Raw genomic sequence first — 20511 nt, forward strand, 5'->3', positions numbered from 1 at the left:
ACACTGCAAACATGAGTTATTAACCGTTCAGGGTGAAAGAAAATATGTTACAAGCTGCCACAAATTACCGAGCATAGGTTAAAATCGAAAATCCTCATTTTCTGTGCAACAGCTAGCTGCAAGATAATTGATGGCAAAAAATGTTCTTGGAGAGCATGCACAAATAAAGGAGTTCAAAGCGCGCAATTGGCCGCATCATCACTTTCCACGCTAAGAAACATGCAGGCCCTGTTGAAATTGTTGTCATGAAATTATACAGCCTCAACATTGCGGCCCCAAATTCCAATCCTGGATCTCCTCCGCAACCCCCTCCAATATTTCTTCCCTTTGCTCTTCTTCCGCCTCATTACTATTCTCCTGGATGTGAAGAATCATGCATATGGTGATATTTCTTATTTGAATAGGAAAGGATAAAACAATGAAGAAAGTGAGGTAATCGTAACTATTGAAGATAACCCGAGCAACAAACAGAGCAACATATCTATTGAAGACAAACAGGGCAAGGTGCCCAACGGCTAGTCCATGTATATATGGAAAGATTACAAGCAACGACTACTACCGTAACCATCTACTGCAAGCTCTCAACACTCCCAACGGCTATCTCAATCTCATTTAGGAAATCTTTTATTTGCTTTCCATAATAGAGAAAAATCTCTTTTTCTATGTAATATTTTCTCATGTATTCGGTGATGTATATAAGAAAGAGAACTCTCAATACACTCTCACGTTGAGTGAGAATTTTCTCCAAACACCTTAAGTGCAATCTTCTTTATGGTATCAGAGCCAGGTGCTTCCGCTCATATGACAAGTAACTCAGGTATGCTTAATAATCTTCGTCGCTACCTTGGACATGATGCCGTAATTATTGGTGATGGTAGTCTTCATGAAATTACTCATATTGGTGATACTTTTATTGGCAATGGTGATTCTTGTATTATGCTCAAAGATGTTCTGCTTGTCCCGGATTTAGCAAAAAATCTTTTGTCTATTACTCAATTAACATCTGATTGTCCTTATTCTTGTGAATTTTATGGTCTTGGTTTTTCTATTAAGGAACGAGCAACCAACCGCACATTGTTGACGGGACATCGGAAGGGTAATCTCTACATCTTGACCCCACCTACTGAAGCACACTTCTCCACCCGTTTTCGATCGGTTCCCGAAGAAGTGTGGCATCAACGGCTGGGACATCCCCAAGCCTCTACTGTTCAATTTTTACGTCCTAAAGGTTTTATTAATATTTTAGGTAAAAATAAAGGTACCTCTTTATGTGAGAGTTGCCAAATGGGAAAAATGAGTAAACTTCCTTTTTTCCCTTCTGCTAGTACTACTCATGGTATTTTTGATAAACTTTATTGTGACTTATGGGGTCCTGCACCCATTTTATCTGTTGGTAAATTTCAGTTTTATGCTTGTATTGTTGATGCTTTTTCTAAATATATGTGGTTTATCCCTTTAAGAAAAAAATCTGATTTTTTTAATGCATTCTTACTCTTTGAAAAATTTGTTGATCGTCAATTTAATAAGAAAATTAAAATTTTTCAAACTGATGGTGGTGGTGAATTCGCCGGTAATGATTTTAACTTGCATCTTCAAAGACAATGTATTCTTCATCATTACTCTTGCCCACATACACCTGAACAAAATGGTTCCGTTGAACGTCGTCATCGTACAATCCGTGAATTAGGTATGACTATGCTTTTTCATAGTGGTGTACCCAAACGTTTTTGGGTTGAAGCCTTTTCTACAGCTGTTTTCTTAATTAATCGACTCCCCTCTGCATCCATCAAATTTCAATCTCCCTTTTACTTACTTTATGGGAGTTATCCCGACTATACTTCATTACGTGTTTTTGGCTCAAAATGTTACCCTTACACTTGGGATTCAAAACAAAATAAATTTGATCCCAAAACAATTCCATGCATTTTTTTGGGTTATAGTGATAAACACCATGGTTATAAATGTTACCATCCAACCTCTCACAAGACTTTCATTTCTCGCCATGTTGTTTTTGATGAAACAAGCTTTCCTTTTAAACAACCCGGTAATCTTCATTTACCTTTTTCTGATAATCAAGTTTTATCAACTTTTGTTGACTGGTGCTCACCTATGACTAATGCTGATGATATTCCTAGTGCAACTTCTATGCAGGTTCCTCCTATCCCCATCCCCTTAACACCTCATACGATTAGCTCCCTCCCTCCCCCCATGACCACCCCCACTAATGATGTGTCCCCCACCTTAGATGAATCACCTATCTCTTCCTCACCCCCTCAACCACCTACACCTCTCTCCCCTCGGGCAACTACAACTCATCCCATGGTCACTCGTGCACAAGACGGGATCCGGAAACCTAATCCTAAATATGCTAATATCCATACTCTTCTCAACCTACCCAAAGAACCAAAAACAATCCGCTCTGCTCTAAATCATGCCGGGTGGTCTAAGGCGATGCGTGATGAATTACACGCTCTTCATGCCAACAACACATGGACTCTTGTTCCTTGAACCCCTGATATGCAAGTAGTTGGATGCAAATGGGTCTTCAAGACCAAACTTACAGTAGAAGGCACTCTTGACCGTCTAAAAGCACGTTTTGTTGCTAAAGGTTTTCATCAAATCGATGGTGTCGACTACAATGAGACATTCTCACCTGTTATCAAAGCTGGCACCATAAGAATTGTCATCAGCTTAGCCATTGTAAATCAATGGGATCTTCGCCAACTTGACGTCAAAAATGCATTCCTGCATGGTGATCTCAAGGAGTCAGTCTTTATGGAACAACCTCCAGGTTTTATCGATCCCACTCTTTCTTCCTATGTTTGCAAATTAAATAAAGCTCTTTATGGTTTAAAACAAGCTTCTCGTGCATGGTTTGATAAATTTAGTACATTCCTTATTTCTTATGGATTTACGTGTAGTACAGCGGATCCCTCTCTTTTTATATGTAACTGCTCTCGTGGTATTCTTGTTTTACTATTATACGTTGATGATATTCTCTTAACTGGCTCTAATCATGACCTTTTACATGACTTTACATGCACTGTTGGTAGGCAATTTGCTATGAAAGATCTTGGTCCATTGCATTATTTTTTAGGCATACAGATTACCCGTACTTCTGCTGGGCTCACTCTTTCTCAAACAAAATATGCTCTTGAAATTCTCGAACGAGCACAAATGCAAGATAGCAAGCCCATGAGCACACCTATGATGGCCCACACTAAAGGTCTTACTAGTGATATCCCGTTTCCCGACCCTTCACATTACCGTAGTATTGTTGGTGCCCTTCAATATCTCACTCTTACACGACCTGACCTAGCCTATAGTGTTAATTTTGTCTCACAATTTATGCATGCACCAACCATTTCACACTATAAGATGGTAAAACGCATTCTTCGCTATTTACATGGCACTTTTGACCTTGGTCTTCATTTCAGTTCCCACTCTACACTTGATCTTTATGCTTTTTCAGATGCAGATTGGGCTGGTTGTTCTCACACCCGACGCTCTACAACTGGATATTGCATTTTCCTCGGCGGACACTGTATCTCCTGGTCTGCTAAGAAACAACATACTGTGTCTCGTTCTAGCACTGAAGCTGAGTATCGTGCCATGGCCCATACCACCGCCGAGCTTACATGGATTTCCTTTATTTTGCGGGATCTTGGTGTCCATCTCCCTTCTCCACCACTTTTATTTTGTGACAATCTCAGTGCTCTTTACATGACCGTCAATCCCATTTTTCATGCTCGTAGTAAACATATTGAGATTGACTATCATTATGTACGTGAACGTGTTGCTCTTCGACTACTTCAGACTCGACACATTCCTGCCGCTTTACAACTAGCTGATGTTTTCACCAAGCCTCTTGGACGACCTGCTCTTCACTTGTTGCGATCCAAACTTGGCCTTCTCTCTCGGCAAAGTTTGTGGGGGCGTATTGAAGATAACCCGAGCAACAAACAGAGCAATGTATCTATTGAAGACAAACAGGGCAAGGTGCCCAACGGCTAGTCCATGTATATATGGAAAGATTACAAGCAACGACTACTACCATAACCATCTACTGCAAGCTCTCAACACTCCCAACGGCTATCTCAATCTCATTTAGGAAATCTTTTATTTGCTTTCCATAATAGAGAAAAATCTCTTTTTCTATGTAATATTTTCTCATGTATTCGGTGATGTATACAAGAAAGAGGACTCTCAATACACTCTCACGTTGAGTGAGAATTTTCTCCAAACACCTTAAGTGCAATCTTCTTTAGTAACTAAGTTATTTACTTGTAGAAGTCGCAGTGCATTAGTTTTTTTTAACAAACTCTCAATCCCTCTCCCCTGTTTCTTCTTTACTCGAAGTCGTTTATGCAAATAGAATTTTATAAGTTGACAAGTGAAGAAGGTGGATGCGGGGATAAAGATAAAATTGGTAGAAAAATACCTCGATCAGCCAAGGTAAGGAAGACGAAAGTCCAGCTTTGGGATGTGAGCAATCTTGGGCCAATCCTCACCTCTCTCTTGTTCGCATCTTCGTAATAAGATGGGGCAATCATAAATTTTCAACGTTTTCAAAGAGGTTAGCCTACTCATTGCTTCAGGGAGTGATGTTAAACCAGAGCATTTAGAAATTGTGAACTCCTCAAGCGATGCCCAATTGCAGATCCACTCTGGTATAGCCAACAAGCTTGAACAATCTGAGATTTGGAGCCGTCGTAGAGAGGTAACATGTTGAAGCCCCAAAGGGAGAGACACCAATTTCGGCATACCCGTAAACCCCAAAGAGATGAGGCTTTTAAGCCCTTTCCATTGCATCCCGTGCTCATCGTTACCTAGGTCAAGCATGGGACAGTCAGCTATCGTCAAATGCTGGAGAGATACGAGGTTTTGCACTGGCAGTGTTTCTAGATCGTGAATACCAGATAAGAATATTGTCTTCAATTTGGAGAGAGGAGGAGATGAAAAGGCAATGGGTGTAGAGGAAGCGGAGGAGGAGGAGGCATTCGTTATTGTTTGTTGCACTGGCTTCCAGCTGGCATTCTCTAGGACTAACTTTTCTTCCAGATGTGGAAACATTGGCAATGAAGTCAACATAGGGCATTGCTCTATTATTAATTCTGAAAGACGAGGAAATAGCAGTAAAGCATGATCAGTAGTATTGACATCCACATTATAAGAATCACTCCTCCTCCACCAACCCTTCAGATTAGGACAGTAATTGATGACAATTTGCTCCAGAGATGGGAAGAATGCTGATGAAGAAAAAGAAGATAACTCATTGTTGTCACTACAATCTGATACGTACTCTATTTCTTCAAGATCCCACAGATAAAGACTCTTAAGAGAGGGTAGTCGACTCAATGGTGGCAAATATTTCAATTTCCTACAACCTGAAATCGACAATTCAACGAGATTTGTGAGTGTCGAAAAACCTTCTGAAAGCTTCACACTCCAATAAGAACCAATGTCCAACTTTTTAAGATTTGGGGGAGGTACCCAGTCTTCAAATGCCATATTTTCATCACGTGCGTTAACATTTTCTCTGCTCCAACATTTTAAAGTCAAAACCTGAAGATGTTGTTTCTCCTTTAGATTTGCACCCTTATAGTCTAATAATGCGACGTCTTCCCCATGTCTGAAACCCAAAATCTCTAATTCTCCTCTTAAGCTATTTAGTGTAATTAGCTCGCTTAACTGGCCAATATCCTCTGGGGCCGAATCAATGGGGAAACGAAACAGAGATAATGTCTGAAGATTTGTCAATTGCCCCAATCCACGTGGCATATAAGTCAAACTATCACATTTGTTAAAAAGCCACCTGCAGTATGAGAAAGAGAGAAGCACTGTTCTCTCTTGGCGTATTAGGCGCCCCCCCACATGCAGCAAGTGGCCTGCTGCATCGAATACACATGCACCGTTCGGTGCTTTTGTTTCTAGTAGGCGCCTCCCGTAATTTCAGCAGCAAACTGCTGCATCGAAACTGATCAGCAAATTGCTGAAGAGAACTTCTCCTATAAATAGGAGAGTTCTGATCTGCAAAAGGTGTAGTGGGAGAGAAGAAAAAATAGAGAGAAAGAGGGACGTGAGAGAGAGATAGAAATTTGTAGAGTGATTTGTAAATCTCGTACAAATTCTATAAAAGAGGCTCCAGTGGATGTAGGCAATTTGCTGAACCACTTTAAAAATTATTTTGTGTGATTTTTGGATAGGCCGGTGGCGCAACAATTGGTATCAGAGCCACTAGGTTCTTTTTGTGAGGTGGAGTTTTGGTGTGGTAGTGTGGATACCACAGTTTAAGGAGGTTCTGTCTAGGAGATTGGAAATTTTAAGTGTGTCCATTGTGACCCTCCAATCTTTCCTGGGAACTGACTTAGTGTGGTACTATTTATTTCTGCAGTAAAAATTCATCAAGAGCTCTGGTTCAAGCTGTCCGAAAATTCAAGTTGGTCAAAATAAATTTTTGACAACTCCAGGGTGTTCCTCGCGTTGAGACGAATCCGTTGCCGCAAACGGAATCGAAAACGGAGGTCGGAAGAGCCCACACGCGCCCCTAGAAGATCGGCGCGTGCATCTGCTGCACTTCACGCGCCCCCACGCGCCCTACAGTGGTTCAGCGCGTGAAATTCACGCGCCCACGCGTTCCCCACGCGCACACAGTGCTGTAGCGCATGTGTCACACGCGCCTACTCGCCCACGCGCACTGTTCAGCGCGTGCATCCCACGCGCCAGACAGATCACAACCATACGTTTTTTCAGATCCATTTTCGGCTTGATCTAAGCCATTCGGAGTCGGATTTGAGCAATCAAATAGTGCTTTCCTACTATTTGGATCGTTCCGGACTCATCCGTACGGTTAGAATTTTGAAATTTTGAGTCTAAAATTTTTAAATTCAAATGGAAAGATCTGGAAGAGATAGGAGTTCTGATAATGCCAGTAGCTCCGGGCGTCGATCCACTGTGTCAAATGCCAAGTTTGAAGTTGAAAAGTTCGATGGAACAAGCAACTTCGGCATGTGGCAGTGTGAAGTCATGGATGTGTTGATCCAACAAGAGTTGGATATTGCGTTGGGAGGAAAGCCAGATGATATGACTGATCAGGATTGGAAGAAGCTTAATACTCAAGCTTGTAGTACAATTCGATTATGCCTTACCAAAGAACAAAAGTATTTTTTCATGAGAGAGACAAATGCTAAGGTACTTTGGCAGAAATTGGAGGATAAGTTCATGAAGAAGAGCATTGAGAGCCGTTTGCACTTGAAGAAGAAGCTCTTCAGATTCCAATTTCGTGAAGGTATTTCTATGTCTGAACATCTGAATAGTTACAACCAAATTCTTGCTGATTTGTTAAATTTAGATGTTGAAATTGAAGATGAAGATAAAGCTTTACTTTTGTTAAATTCCTTGCCCGATACATATGAGCATCTAATTACTACTCTATTGTATGGGAAGGAAAGTATTAGTTTTGACGATGTATCTAGCTCTTTAATTAGCAATGAGTACCGGAGAAAAGATAAACAGGTACATCAAGATACATCAAGTGAAGCGCTAACAGCAAGGGGGAGACCAAAGTCAAGGTATCCAGGAAGGAGAAAAGGTTTTCATTCGAAAACCCAGGCCACATCACGTGGTTCATCAGTCGGCAGAAAACTCGCCAGAGACGAGTGTTCCTTTTGTCACAACAAAGGACACTGGAAGAAGGATTGTCCCAACCGGAAGGGACAACAGCGGAATCAACCCAACACAGCCAATGTCGTGGACAGAGATGACAAGTCAGATTTTGCCTTGGCAAGTTCATCATCCATTTGTCGTTACGATGAATGGATTATGGATTCCGGATGTACCTATCATATGTGTCCCAATCGGGACTGGTTTACTGACTTCACAAAGATTGATGGTGGAGCAGTACTTATGGGCAATGATAGTGCCTGTAAGACTCAAGGAATAGGTAGCATTCAGTTAAAGCTGCACGATGGCAGCATCAAGACTCTGACAGAAGTTCGGTACGTTCCGGACTTACGGAAGAATCTCATCTCATTGGGATCTCTGGATTCAAAGGGATTCAGAATCGTCATTGAAGACGGAACTCTCAAAGTACTAATGGGAGTTCAGGTGGCAATGAAGGGCTTGAGGCGAGGAAACTTGTACTTCTTGCGAGGAAGTACTGTTGCTGGAAGAGCTTCCACAGGCTGTGAGAAGTTAGATGAGACTGATGATGACACTACCAGTCTTTGGCATATGCGTATGGGACACGCAGGTGAAAAAGCTTTGCAAACACTGGTGAGGCAAGGCTTACTCAAAGGTGCCAAGACTGGTAAGCTGTCTTTCTGTGAGCACTGTGTATTGGGGAAGCAGAGGCGGATCAAGTTTGGAACCGCAGTACACAATACACAAGGAATACTTGACTATGTGCACTCCGATGTTTGGGGACCTACCCAAAATGCATCTTTGGGAGGTAAACATTGGTTTGTAACTTTTGTTGATGATTATTCTCGTCGTGTGTGGGTGTATACGATGAAGAATAAAGATGAAGTGCTGAAAATCTTCCTTGATTGGAAGAAAATGGTTGAGACTCAGACCAGCAGAAAGATCAAGCGTCTCAGATCTGATAATGGAGGTGAGTACACTTCAGACCCCTTCATGGAAGTATGCCGGAGAGAGGGAATTGTCAGACACTTCACAGTACGAGGTACACCGCAGCAGAACGGTGTGGCAGAACGAATGAATCATACTTTATTAGAGAAAATGCGATGTATGTTGCTGAATGCTGGATTGAGTAAACAATTTTGGGCTGAAGCTGTGACATATGTCTGCCACCTCATCAACCGACTACCTGCAGCTGCCAATGATGGGAAGACACCCATTGAAATGTGGAGAGGTAAACATGCTACTGATTATGACTTTTTACACATTTTCGGATGTCCTGCTTACTATCATGCTAAAGAAAGTAAGCTTGATCCTAGAGCCAAGAAAGCAAAATTCTTGGGCTTTAGTACTGGTGTAAAAGGGTACAGACTCTGGTGTATAGAGTCCAAAAAGGTGATCATCAGTAGAGATGTAACATTCAACGAATCTGAGATGCTTAAGTCACATAAGCATAAAGATTCCAGTGAAGGCAGCAGTAATGGCGAAACATCAGATGATTCGCAGAATGTGGAGTTTATTACTTCAAAGAAGCATGGACAAGATGAGACTGATAATCCAGTCACAATACCTCCATGTCAACCCGAATCAAGAACAACCAACAGACCAAGACGAGAGAAACGTGTACCAACACGTTATGCAGACTATGTGACATATGCATTACCAGCTGAAGGGGGTGAGATCCCAACCACTTACAGAGAAGCCGTACAGTCCAGTGAACAAGTTGAATGGACAAAGGCGATGAATGAAGAGATGCATTCTCTTCACCAGAACCAGACTTGGGAGCTTGTGCCGCTTCTAAAAGGAAAGAAGGTAATTGGCTGTAAGTGGATCTTCAATCAGAAAAATGATCAAGCTGCTAAAAATGGAGTGCGATACAAAGCTAGGTTGGTAGCCAAGGGCTACGCTCAGACAGAGGGAATTGACTACAGTGAAGTATTCTCTCCTGTTGTGAAGCATTCATCCATTCGGATATTGCTAGCTTTGGTTGCACAATATGATCTTGAGTTAGCACAGCTTGATGTGAAGACAGCTTTCTTACATGGTGATCTGGAAGAGGAGATTTATCTGTCTCAACCAGAAGGATTCAAAGAAGCTGGCAAAGAAAATTGGGTATGCAGTCTGAAGAAGTCTCTCTATGGCTTGAAGCAGTCACCTCGGCAATGGTATAAGCGGTTTGACCGCTTTATGATGGATCTGAAATACACTCGTTGCCAATACGATCATTGTGTATATTTCAGAAAACTTGCAGATGGATCTTTCATTTATTTGCTTTTATATGTAGATGATATGTTAATTGCATGTAAAAGCAAGGGGGAGATAGATCGCTTAAAAACTCAGTTAAGTAATGAGTTTGAAATGAAAGATCTGGGAGAAGCACGAAGAATACTGGGGATGGAGATCAGCAAAGATAGGGTGAAAGGTACAGTTCACCTTACTCAGAAGCAGTATCTGAAGAGAATATTGCAACGCTTTAACATCGACTCGAAGACGAAGCCGGTGAGTACTCCTATGGCCTCATATTTCAAGCTCAGTGCATTGCAGTCTCCTAAAACCGATGAAGAGCGGGACTACATGAAGAATGTCCCATATGCAAGTGTGGTTGGAAGCTTAATGTATGCCATGGTGTGTACACGACCTGATATCTCCCAGGCCGTTAGCTTAGTTAGTCGCTATATGCATAATCCTGGAAAGGTTCATTGGCATGCGGCTAAGTGGATTCTACAGTATATTGCGGGGACCGTAGATATTGGTTTGAAGTTCGAGAAGAGTGAAGATAGTCTAGTAACTGGATATGTTGACTCAGACTATGCAGGTGATCTTGACAAACACCGATCGACAACTGGATATGTGTTCACTATGGCTGGAGGACCAGTTAGTTGGCGATCAACTTTGCAGTCGACAATTGCACTATCATCAACTGAGGCTGAATACATGGCTGTAACAGAAGCCGTGAAAGAAGCCATTTGGTTACAAGGACTGGTAACAGATTTGGACTTTGAGCAGCAAGAGGTTACCGTTTACTGTGACAGTCAAAGTGCAATCCATTTGGCCAAAAATTAAGTATATCACTCTCGAACAAAGCATATAGATGTCCGTTTCCACTTCGTACGTAAGATATTGGAAGAAGATAACATCAAACTTCAGAAGATTGGCACTGAAGATAATCCAGCAGATATGTTGACGAAGGTCGTCACAGGGATCAAGTTCCAACACTGTTTGGACTTGATCAATATTGTAGAGCACCCTCGGGTGCATTGGAGCATATTCGGTAGCAGAAGTCTCTCATGTCAAAGAAAGAGGTGCATTCATTTGAAGAATGAATCAATTTGCAAGCAGCCTAGTATGGCACACTTGGGTGGAGGGGGTGATTGTTAAAAAGCCACCTGCAGTGTGAGAAAGAGAGAAGCACTATTCTCTCTTGGCGTATTAGGCGCCCCCCCACATGCAGCAAGTGGCCTGCTGCATCGAATACACATGCACCGTTCGGTGCTTTTGTTTCTAGTAGGCGCCTCCCGTAATTTCAGCAGCAAACTGCTGCATCGAAACTGATCAGCAAATTGCTGAAGAGAACTTCTCCTATAAATAGGAGAGTTCTGATCTGCAGAAGGTGCAGTGGGAGAGAAGAAAAAATAGAGAGAAAGAGGGACGTGAGAGAGAGATAGAAATTTGTAGAGTGATTTGTAAATCTCGTACAAATTCTATAAAAGAGGCTCCAGTGGATGTAGGCAATTTGCTGAACCACTTTAAAAATTATTTTGTGTGATTTTCGGATAGGCCGGTGGCGCAACAACATTCATCATTGTAAAGATGCCTGAGGTTGACTAATTTCGTAATTCCTCTAGGCAATTCTTCAAGACTCGAGCAACTAGAGAGTCTCAGTGAATACAAATTTTGCAGTCTACTTATGGAATCGGGCAGCTTCTTAATTTTTTCATTCCATGAAAGATCAAGATCTCTTAAATGCTTCAACTTACATATGGAACTCGGTACTAAATCGAACTGTCTTCCATCTAAACCCAGCACTCGCAAGAACTTTAAACTTGAAAAGATTGCTTCACATGAAGTACTTGAGAAATCTTGCAAATTCTCGGATTCACCAAGGCAAAGAAGTGTTCGTGTCTTACTGGCTTTAGACGAGGAAGTTCGAATTACTAAGGAAAAATCTATATTGCCGACGACTGATACGTGCTGAGTTTTCAGATCACTAATACTTTTTTCCTCAGATTCTAATCTGGTGATCAACGATCCTGCTACTGAGCTTGCAAGATCATGCATGAGGTCGTGCATTTTAATCATAAACACATTTCCCAAATCATCCATTTCAGCTTCTTGAAAGAAGGATCTCCAAAGTAAATCCATGAAATACTCATGACCAACATCTTCAAGACATTCATTTTGATTGGGCGGCTTGATAAAACCCTTAGCTATCCAGAGATTTATCAATTTTGATTTTTCCATCACGTAATCCTTTGGAAATATACTATAATAAGCAAAACATTGTTTCAAATGTGATGGAAGTTGATCATAACTCAGCTTAAGAGTTGGTAAGATGTCATTTTCTTTTATTTTTTGCAGCTTATTGTTTTTGAAAGAAACCCACCCTTCTTCAGAATTTTCCAAGGACAGTAACCTTCCAATTGTTTTGATGACAAGAGGGACACCTGAACACTTTTCTACAATCTCCTTTCCAACTTCCACTTTTCTAGAATTAACAGGCTCTTGTCCATTCTCAAATGCCACTTGCTTGAATAAACACCATGACTCCCGTTCGTCTAAACACTGTAAGGAATATTCTGCAATTGTTTGGGTAATTTGAGCAATTATTTTACTTCGTGTAGTTATTAATATTCTACTGCCACTTGCACCAACCTCCAACAGTACTTTCAAATCATCCCATTTTTTAACATCCTCATTCCAAACATCATCCAACACAAGTAAGTATTTCTTTCCACCAATTTCTTCTCGAAGAATACGCCCCAATGCATCCATTCCTGAAACGTCTGGCTTCTTTTTTTTCATCGATTCTAAGATTTTTCCAATAACTTTTTCGACTTCAAAGCTCTCAGAGACACAGGCCCACATTTTTAGTTGAAAATGTTTATCTATTTCCTCATCATTAAAGATGAACTGAGCTAGTGTGGTCTTTCCTAATCCTCGGATGCCAGTAATCGGAAGGATTCCGACGTTCTCGGAATCAGAAAGAAGTCTTTTTAGGATCTCCTTCTTGTCATCTTCTCTACCAGTAACTTTTGCCGACAGGTACATAGGAATGAGTATTCCTAGCCCTGACTCCTATCTCCACAGGGCGTTCATCCAAGTGGAATTTCGTCCTGTCATTTGAAATGGCATCTAACTTCTGTCTAATCGCCTTAATCTTATGGCCCATTTTAAAATTATAGACAAGCTGGTTTGATTTGGATAAGAAGATTCGTACCTTTTTTGCCATCTTATCCCGAGTCATCATCTCTCGCAACAGATGTTCAGTGAAGAAACCATCCAGCAAGTCGTCTGCATCATAAACGACATCCTTGAGCTTTTCAAGCCAATCTCTAACTTGACAGTTAACTGCTGATTGCTCCTCAGCATCAAGAAGCACGGCTTGGATTGTCGAAACGGTGTTCTTGAGCTTCTCAAGCTCATCTGTGACACCCCAAAGCAGTCCGATCTCTTTGAGAGCATGAGATCCCAAGCTCTCAATGATTCGTGCAGCAATGTCGAAGAGAATGGCTTCTGCCATTTGTTGATGGTTGGTGAAGGAATGGTAAAAGGGCTCTTGAGGAATCACTAGAGGGATAGAAGGAAGATATGTTTGCTTTGAATACGTACAGAGGACAAGGTAGGACCAACATTTTATAAGGCCTTGCATGGGATGGACCTGCAAGGAAAGTTGCTATTGGGGAGTACTGACGCGTTAAAGAAATTAGTTTAATACAAAGAGACCAATTCAACAAGCAATTTCTTTGAAGTGTCCTCTTGAGGCTCTGCATGTTATCAGCTTTCTTAATTGTTTTATATTTCTTTGAAGTATCCTCTTGCATGCTCTACCATGCATGCATGTAATTGTACGTAAGCTTTCAACTTTTCAATTTTTATCAATTTTTAGAAATTTAAAAAAAAGTATTTTTAAATGTTTAAATGTTGGCTGGTGTGTGACTATCATTTAGGAGACGGTTGGACATAGAGTGGAGATATGAAATTTTTAAAATTTTTCATAATTTTATTTCTCAATATTTTTTAAATATAAAACACTTATCAATTTTAAATTTTAAATTTTTTAATCCAATCATTATTTAATTATTATCTAAACACAAAAATTAATACAACTTTTATAAAGTTTAAAATAAAACACAAAAATCAATACAAAATTTTCAAACTTGAAAGAAAAATTAATATTAAAAAGTTATATTTAAATAATATTTTAATTTTATAATATTGTTATTTAATTTTTTCTCTCTTTTCTTTCAAAACTCAATAAAATATCTTAACTCAAACTATTTCATTACCATTTACAAAATTTTAAAATATTCCAAAGTATCCCAATCAGCCTATTGTTTCATGTACCAAATAGATGGATAGGTACACTCCTTCAATTTACATAAAAATTCAAACTTTTTCTCATTCTATATTTTTTTATGGTCTTATCACTTATTTATAGGGTGGAAGCCGACCAAAATTCCATATGGCTACTGATTTACTTATGAAGTGAATGCTAGCCAGCTGTATGCATTGTCTTGTCGTGAGCTGGAGCATTATTCGTGGGCAAACCTCAACTGCTCTATTACACTCTCAAATGTTACTTTTCCTAAATTTTTTTATATATTAAATTTTATAATAAATCATATATTAACTTATTTTTTTTATATTATTTAAATATTATAATGTTTAATATTTTTAATTTATTTTAAATATTTTCTCTAATTATCATAATATCTTTATATCTTTTAATATTTACAATATTCTCCTATATATATAATATCATATCATTATATTTTATTTTAAATCAAATTAAAATTGACATTGATTCAAATATAATAAAAAATAGAAAAAACTTATGTCATATTTTAAATTATTTATAAAAAAAAAATATGAGCCCTTTCATATATGAAAGTCTTAAAAAATTATATCATTCCATACGAAATTTGAAAAGGGAATGACGAAAAATTCATATATTGTACTTGAAAAAACGATAAAGGGATTAAATAATTTAGAGGAGAGAGAAATAATTAAAAATATTTTATAAGTATAAACACAAACTAAGTTTAACAAGTGCATACCTAAGCACCGGGCGTGTAATAAGTAAAATTAAACTAAATTAAACTTGAAAAACCACCTTGCTCGTGAATTTCAAAGACAACCTCAAAACCTTATCATCATCCTCTCGTATATAATTTTTTTGTAAATTAGCTTTTTAATTTGGTTTGATTCGACAGTAGTACGCTTAATTCACAATGAAGGACAAATTACAGTAGATGTTCATCTACAATGACCTCAACATAATATACCTTCTTGTTTTTGTTTTTTGTTTTAATAAGTAATGACCTCGACATAATATACTCCAAAGCTTTATAAATATAAACTCATTTGCTCATACCAAACATAGATGTTCCTCTACAAGGATCTCAATATAATTAATCAATAATTCCACAAGATTCAATAAATTATCAACATCTCAATAAACCAAATCAACATAATAAGATTTAATTTATTGAATAAAATCCTCGAATAATCACAGTATCCTTAAGTATTAAATCCACTATACTCAACTAATCTTGCCCATGCTTCTTATTCCTAATTCCCGATTAAACTATCAAAATTATTTAAAAATATTTAATATAATTTAGTGATTTATCAACAACTCAGTAAATAGTAAATATATATTAATATGTAAACATGAGTCAGTATAGAATGAAAAACAAAACAGATTATCAAAGCGAACTTCAGAAAAATATTTATTTGCAGTGCTAAAACAAATAAAATCCTTTGGTACAAAAATATATGAATAACATCATAACGTATTCCATATTTAACCCACGTAATAGGGGTTGTGTAAATCTCGATGGCCAACCAAGCAGAAACAGAATATAAATTTTTTCTTTATTATTCTCAAAATCTCGAGTGTGCACATAAGAAATACCGCACAAAAAACCACTTTGTTTCCAAAGTGGATACACAAAAAATAGAAATGTTAGTACCAACATTATAACAAAAGCTACAGTTTTACACCCATGGTATGGTGGGGATAGAAACATAAACAAAAAGTTATGCCAGATGTTATACAATATTATATCATAACAGAGTACTGAACAAAACTAAACAATCTTCATATAATCATGTACAAAATTTCATATTTTTGTAATTGCTCTTTCATACAATCGAGAAAAAAACATTACTTATATTTACACCAGTCATAAAAGAATTTTTTTAATGAGCCAAACAAATACTTCCTCCAATTTGGTGTTTTCCCTTCGTTGGATAGTGTATTTAATTCGCTCCTCACAAATTTGGATGCTTAACTTTCAATATTAGTTATCTCACTCTGAGAATTACCTTCAAACTATTAGTTAATCATGCCTGTGCAACTGCATGCCTGTTACACGATAAATATTGTCTTTGTTATTGTAGAAGATGCTTTTCCTCCTGCTTTTTCTTTACCTTCTTTGTAGAAATTCGTTCAAAGTTATCTTCATCACTTTTCAAGATCATGTTTGCATCGTAGTCTTCCTTTCTCTCTCCTTTTTTTTTTTTTTTCGTCGTCGTGTCGGCCACTAATCATTTTGAATACGTACAGAGGACAGGGCGGGACCAACATTTTATGAGGCCTTGCATGGGAAAGTTCCTATTGGAGAGTACTGACGCGTTAAGGAAGATGTGCTTGCTTTGAATACAGAGGACAGGCCGTGGCCAATATTTTATGAGTTCTTGCATGTGCTGCTGCGTATTAAACATGAATTTTCTTTTCTTGTTACTGCTGAAGATGCTTTGCCTAATGCTTTTTCTTTACCTTATTTTTGTACCCCCAAGATTAATTAATGGCAACTACATTTCCAGCTAGCTTTCCTATGTCTTCTTGCCGTTTGTATAGAAGGCAAGCATCCCAAGACTAATGGGAATACATTTATTTATTTATTTGGCTTCAATGTGATTACATTTAAGAAAAATGATAAACCTATAATTTGTCTACAAATTACAACTATTTAACTACTCCACTTATAAGAGTATTTATATAAAATTGAAATTACTTTTTAATGAAGTGTCGCAATTACATTGGTTGACTTGAAATGAGTTGTAAAATAGTTGTAATAGAATTGTTTATATTTCACAGTATATATTTAACCAATTTATACAGTACAGGCAACGACAATATTCTATTCAATTCTACATCCAATACTGTTTCATCTACGAGCTCATTCTGAAATAAGTATCTTCAATACAAAGGACGGGGCTAATATTTGACGAGTTCTTGCATGTGCTCTGCTGCGTGTTAAACAAGAAATGAAGATGCCTTTTTCTTTAAACAAGAAATAAATTAGTTTATTTATTTGTTAATCTGAACGGCTGAAACTTAATTTGACTAGTTTTCGAGGTGCCATCTAATACCATTAGTAGACAATCTCGATCTATGCAAAGCATAATATATACTAATTACTTAGCATGAGATTCGTTTTCGGTATTGTAATTTGGCATCCTTCAGGTTCCTTATTTTAATATTGTTGGCCCAAGTGCGACTATAATTTAGGGGACATTTGGATACAGAGTTGGGACATCAAATATTTCAAGTATCGGAATGAGCCCTTTAGTCTATTGTTTCATCTACCATATAGATATATATATATTTTAATGAAAAAATTGTAAAATATGCGAAGACTGGAAAAATGTTTTGGTGCTCAATACCAAAACAGAGCAATGTATTGTAGTATAAATACTACTTTTCTGTTACATCAGCATTATCCAAAGTTTACAATTCAAACTATCTTTACAATTTAAACTAGTAATGTGCTAGCTGTGCATAACATTTGAATTTGAATGGTGTTGTATATCCTCCTCCTGTCTTGTATGCGAAGTCGGGAGAGGTAAGTCTAACAAAAGTAAAATGCATTGGAAAATCCAATGTCAAAAAGAGCTTGGGAAAGGCAATAATACAAAGCACGTGGTGCCTGCCTGTTTCAATCCATACAAAGCCTTGTGTGAGCCACATACGTCCAACTGACTAATCCACCAATCAAAGTTAACTGCAGAGCCAATATTAATCAAATAGTAGAGCTTTTAACAATAGGACTAAAAGTCTCGGTAAAATTAACTCCACATTTTGTATCAGGTGTAATCGGTCTGATTTTGGACATATTTTATAATTGAACCGGTATATACTGGTTTTAAGACTTAAAGAACCGATACCGTACCAGTTACTCTCCTAAATTGATATTTCCGATTTTATCGATTCGAGTCCAATTTTTTAGGTATATTATAGTATATAATAATATAGTGATAATATATTTTAGTATATTATAATATATATTATAATTATATTATAGACTATAGTGATATATTATAATATATAATATAGTGATATATTATAATATATAGTGATATAATATTAGTATAACTTTTTTTTTTTTTTTTGATAGGAAAACATCAGAATTTTCATTAATAAAACCAAGTCATTACAACTATTGATCAACCCAAAGTGGTTGCTGAATACAACTAGGGACATCATCCCCCCAAACATGTATGTCATGGACACTCCATGCCAACCTTGCTAGTTTATGAGCCACTCCATTAGCATCTCGAAAAACATGCTGAATAGAACACCTTGGAAATCTTTGCATCAGCTGTTGTATATCTTTGACTATGTGCCCCAGCAAAGAACTAGAAGCAGTATGATCTTGTATGTCTTTAACCACCATAAGTGAATCACTCTCAATTTGTAGGTCTTGTAGTCCCAATGGAATACAAAATTACAGCCCTCTCAGAACTGCTATGAGTTCTATTTCATAAGAATCTGCACAGCCACCTCCTTTTTAGAAACTGCCATAAGGACAACTACTTTGCTGTCTCGTAGGATCAGTCCCACACCTGCTATGCATTGTTCATGAAACGTAGCTCCATCGACATTAAGCTTAACAACATCATGAGGAGGAGGAAGCCATTTAGTAATCTTACTAACACTGTTTTTTGGTGCTGTTTTGATAGATTTGCATAGAAATTGCTTGGGAGTTGGGAAAGTTCCTATTGGAGAGTACTGAAGCGTTAAGGAAGATGTTTTTGCTTTGAATACAGAGGACAGGCCGTGGCCAATATTTTATTAGTTCTTGCATGTGCTGCTGCGTGTTAAACGTGAATTTTCTTTTCTTGTTACTGCTGAAGATGCTTTGCCTACTGCTTTTTCTTTACCTTATTTTTGTACCCCCAAGATTAATTAATGGCAACTACATTATTACACCTCGCTTTCCTCTGTCTTCTTGCCGTTTGTATAGTTGAAAGTATTATAATATTTGAAATTACATCTTTTTCTCAACTAACTTTATCGGTCCCTCTTCAATAGTTTTACCATGAAAGTAATTTTGTGGTCGATCGTCTGGTTAAAGTAGGTGCTAATGGTATTTCTATCACATATTTTTTGACTTCTCAACTTTGTAAAAGGACTTTGGGCAGATATTAGGGGTGTCAATTCTCCTTCGTGGATTATGTTAGTGTTGTGTCAAGTTATGAATTTTAAAATATATAGGTAAACCGAACCCGATCCGTTTCATTAAATAGGTTAGGCCATAAAACATGAGCTCAAATCATTTAATTAATAAGTGACACGGCATGATAAAATATTTTATAATCAATATCCCAACTAATAATATATAAGAAAACCTAATATTAGTTACTTACTAACAAAAAAAAGTTTAATAGTTTGATATATGATGTAGTTAAATACTAATATTAATATCACACATTTCCAACAAGAAAAAAATATGTATAAGACTAAATATTTATAAAATTTAAAAATAGAATTTATTAGCATTATACGGCTTGATTGTAAGTTTCGCGAATTAATCTGTAATTAACCCGTTTATTAATCGTCTCTTATTAGGTCAACTCATTTTGACCCAACTCATTTATATCAAACACAAACGCACTCGATTAGTAGACAATCTCGATCTATGCAAAGCATAATATATACTAATTACTTAGCATGAGATTCGTTTTCGGTATTGTAATTTGGCATCCTTCTTGATCCTAATTTTAATATTGTTGGCCCATGTGCAACGACTATAATTTAGGGGACGTTTGGACATCGGGTTGGGATATGAAAATTTTTAAAGTTTTCATAATTTTATTTCTCAACATTCCTTAAACATAAAACACTTATTAATTTCAAATATTTAGTTTTTTATCTGATATTATTTAATTATTATCTAAATACAAAAATTAATATAACTTTTATAAACTTTGAAACATAATACAAAAATCAATATGAAGTTTTCAAGTTAAAAAAGAAAATAATATTAAAAAAATTATACTCAAACAATTGTTTAACTTTGACTACTCGACATCTACTTTTCGACGTGCCATCAAGTACCATTCGTAGATGCAATATGGTCCAAATATTAACGTACGTACCTAATCACGAGACAATTTCAGTGCAACTGTCATATACTAGTGATTTAATACTGAATTAGGTGTACCATCTCGATCTATACAAAGCATAATAATTACTAATTATTAGTCTTGGATTCGTTTTCCACTTCGTAATTTGGCATCCTTGAGGTTCCTAATTTGAATATTGTTGCCCATGTGCAACTATAATTTAAGGGGACGTTTGGACAGAGTTGAGATATCAAATTTTTAAAATTATTAAAATTTCTCATAATTTCATTTTGAAGC

At 37.4% G+C, this 20511-nt stretch overlaps 1 protein-coding gene across 3 annotated transcripts; it reads right to left on the bottom strand.

The window, feature by feature from the left end:
* LOC122291362 (putative disease resistance protein RGA3) lies at positions 1–13700 on the bottom strand. Of its 3 annotated transcripts, XM_043099061.1 has the most exons (4): positions 11435–13700; positions 4441–5800; positions 4285–4365; positions 1–357 (listed from the first exon to the last, which is right to left on the bottom strand). In XM_043099061.1, exons 1-2 carry the CDS (start codon positions 12904–12906, stop codon positions 4447–4449), a joined length of 2826 nt encoding a protein of 941 aa, XP_042954995.1. In that variant the 5' UTR covers positions 12907–13700; the 3' UTR covers positions 1–357; positions 4285–4365; positions 4441–4446. The 3 variants fall into 3 exon arrangements, with proteins under 3 accessions (XP_042954995.1, XP_042954992.1, XP_042954993.1); XM_043099058.1 differs by having other exon boundaries at positions 4285–5800; XM_043099059.1 differs by having other exon boundaries at positions 4273–5800.
* Between the last annotated feature and the right edge of the window lie 6811 nt (positions 13701–20511).

The sequence above is a fragment of the Carya illinoinensis genome, chromosome 13 (assembly GCF_018687715.1).
Source record: "Carya illinoinensis cultivar Pawnee chromosome 13, C.illinoinensisPawnee_v1, whole genome shotgun sequence".
In the NCBI taxonomy this organism is placed as follows: domain Eukaryota; kingdom Viridiplantae; phylum Streptophyta; class Magnoliopsida; order Fagales; family Juglandaceae; genus Carya; species Carya illinoinensis.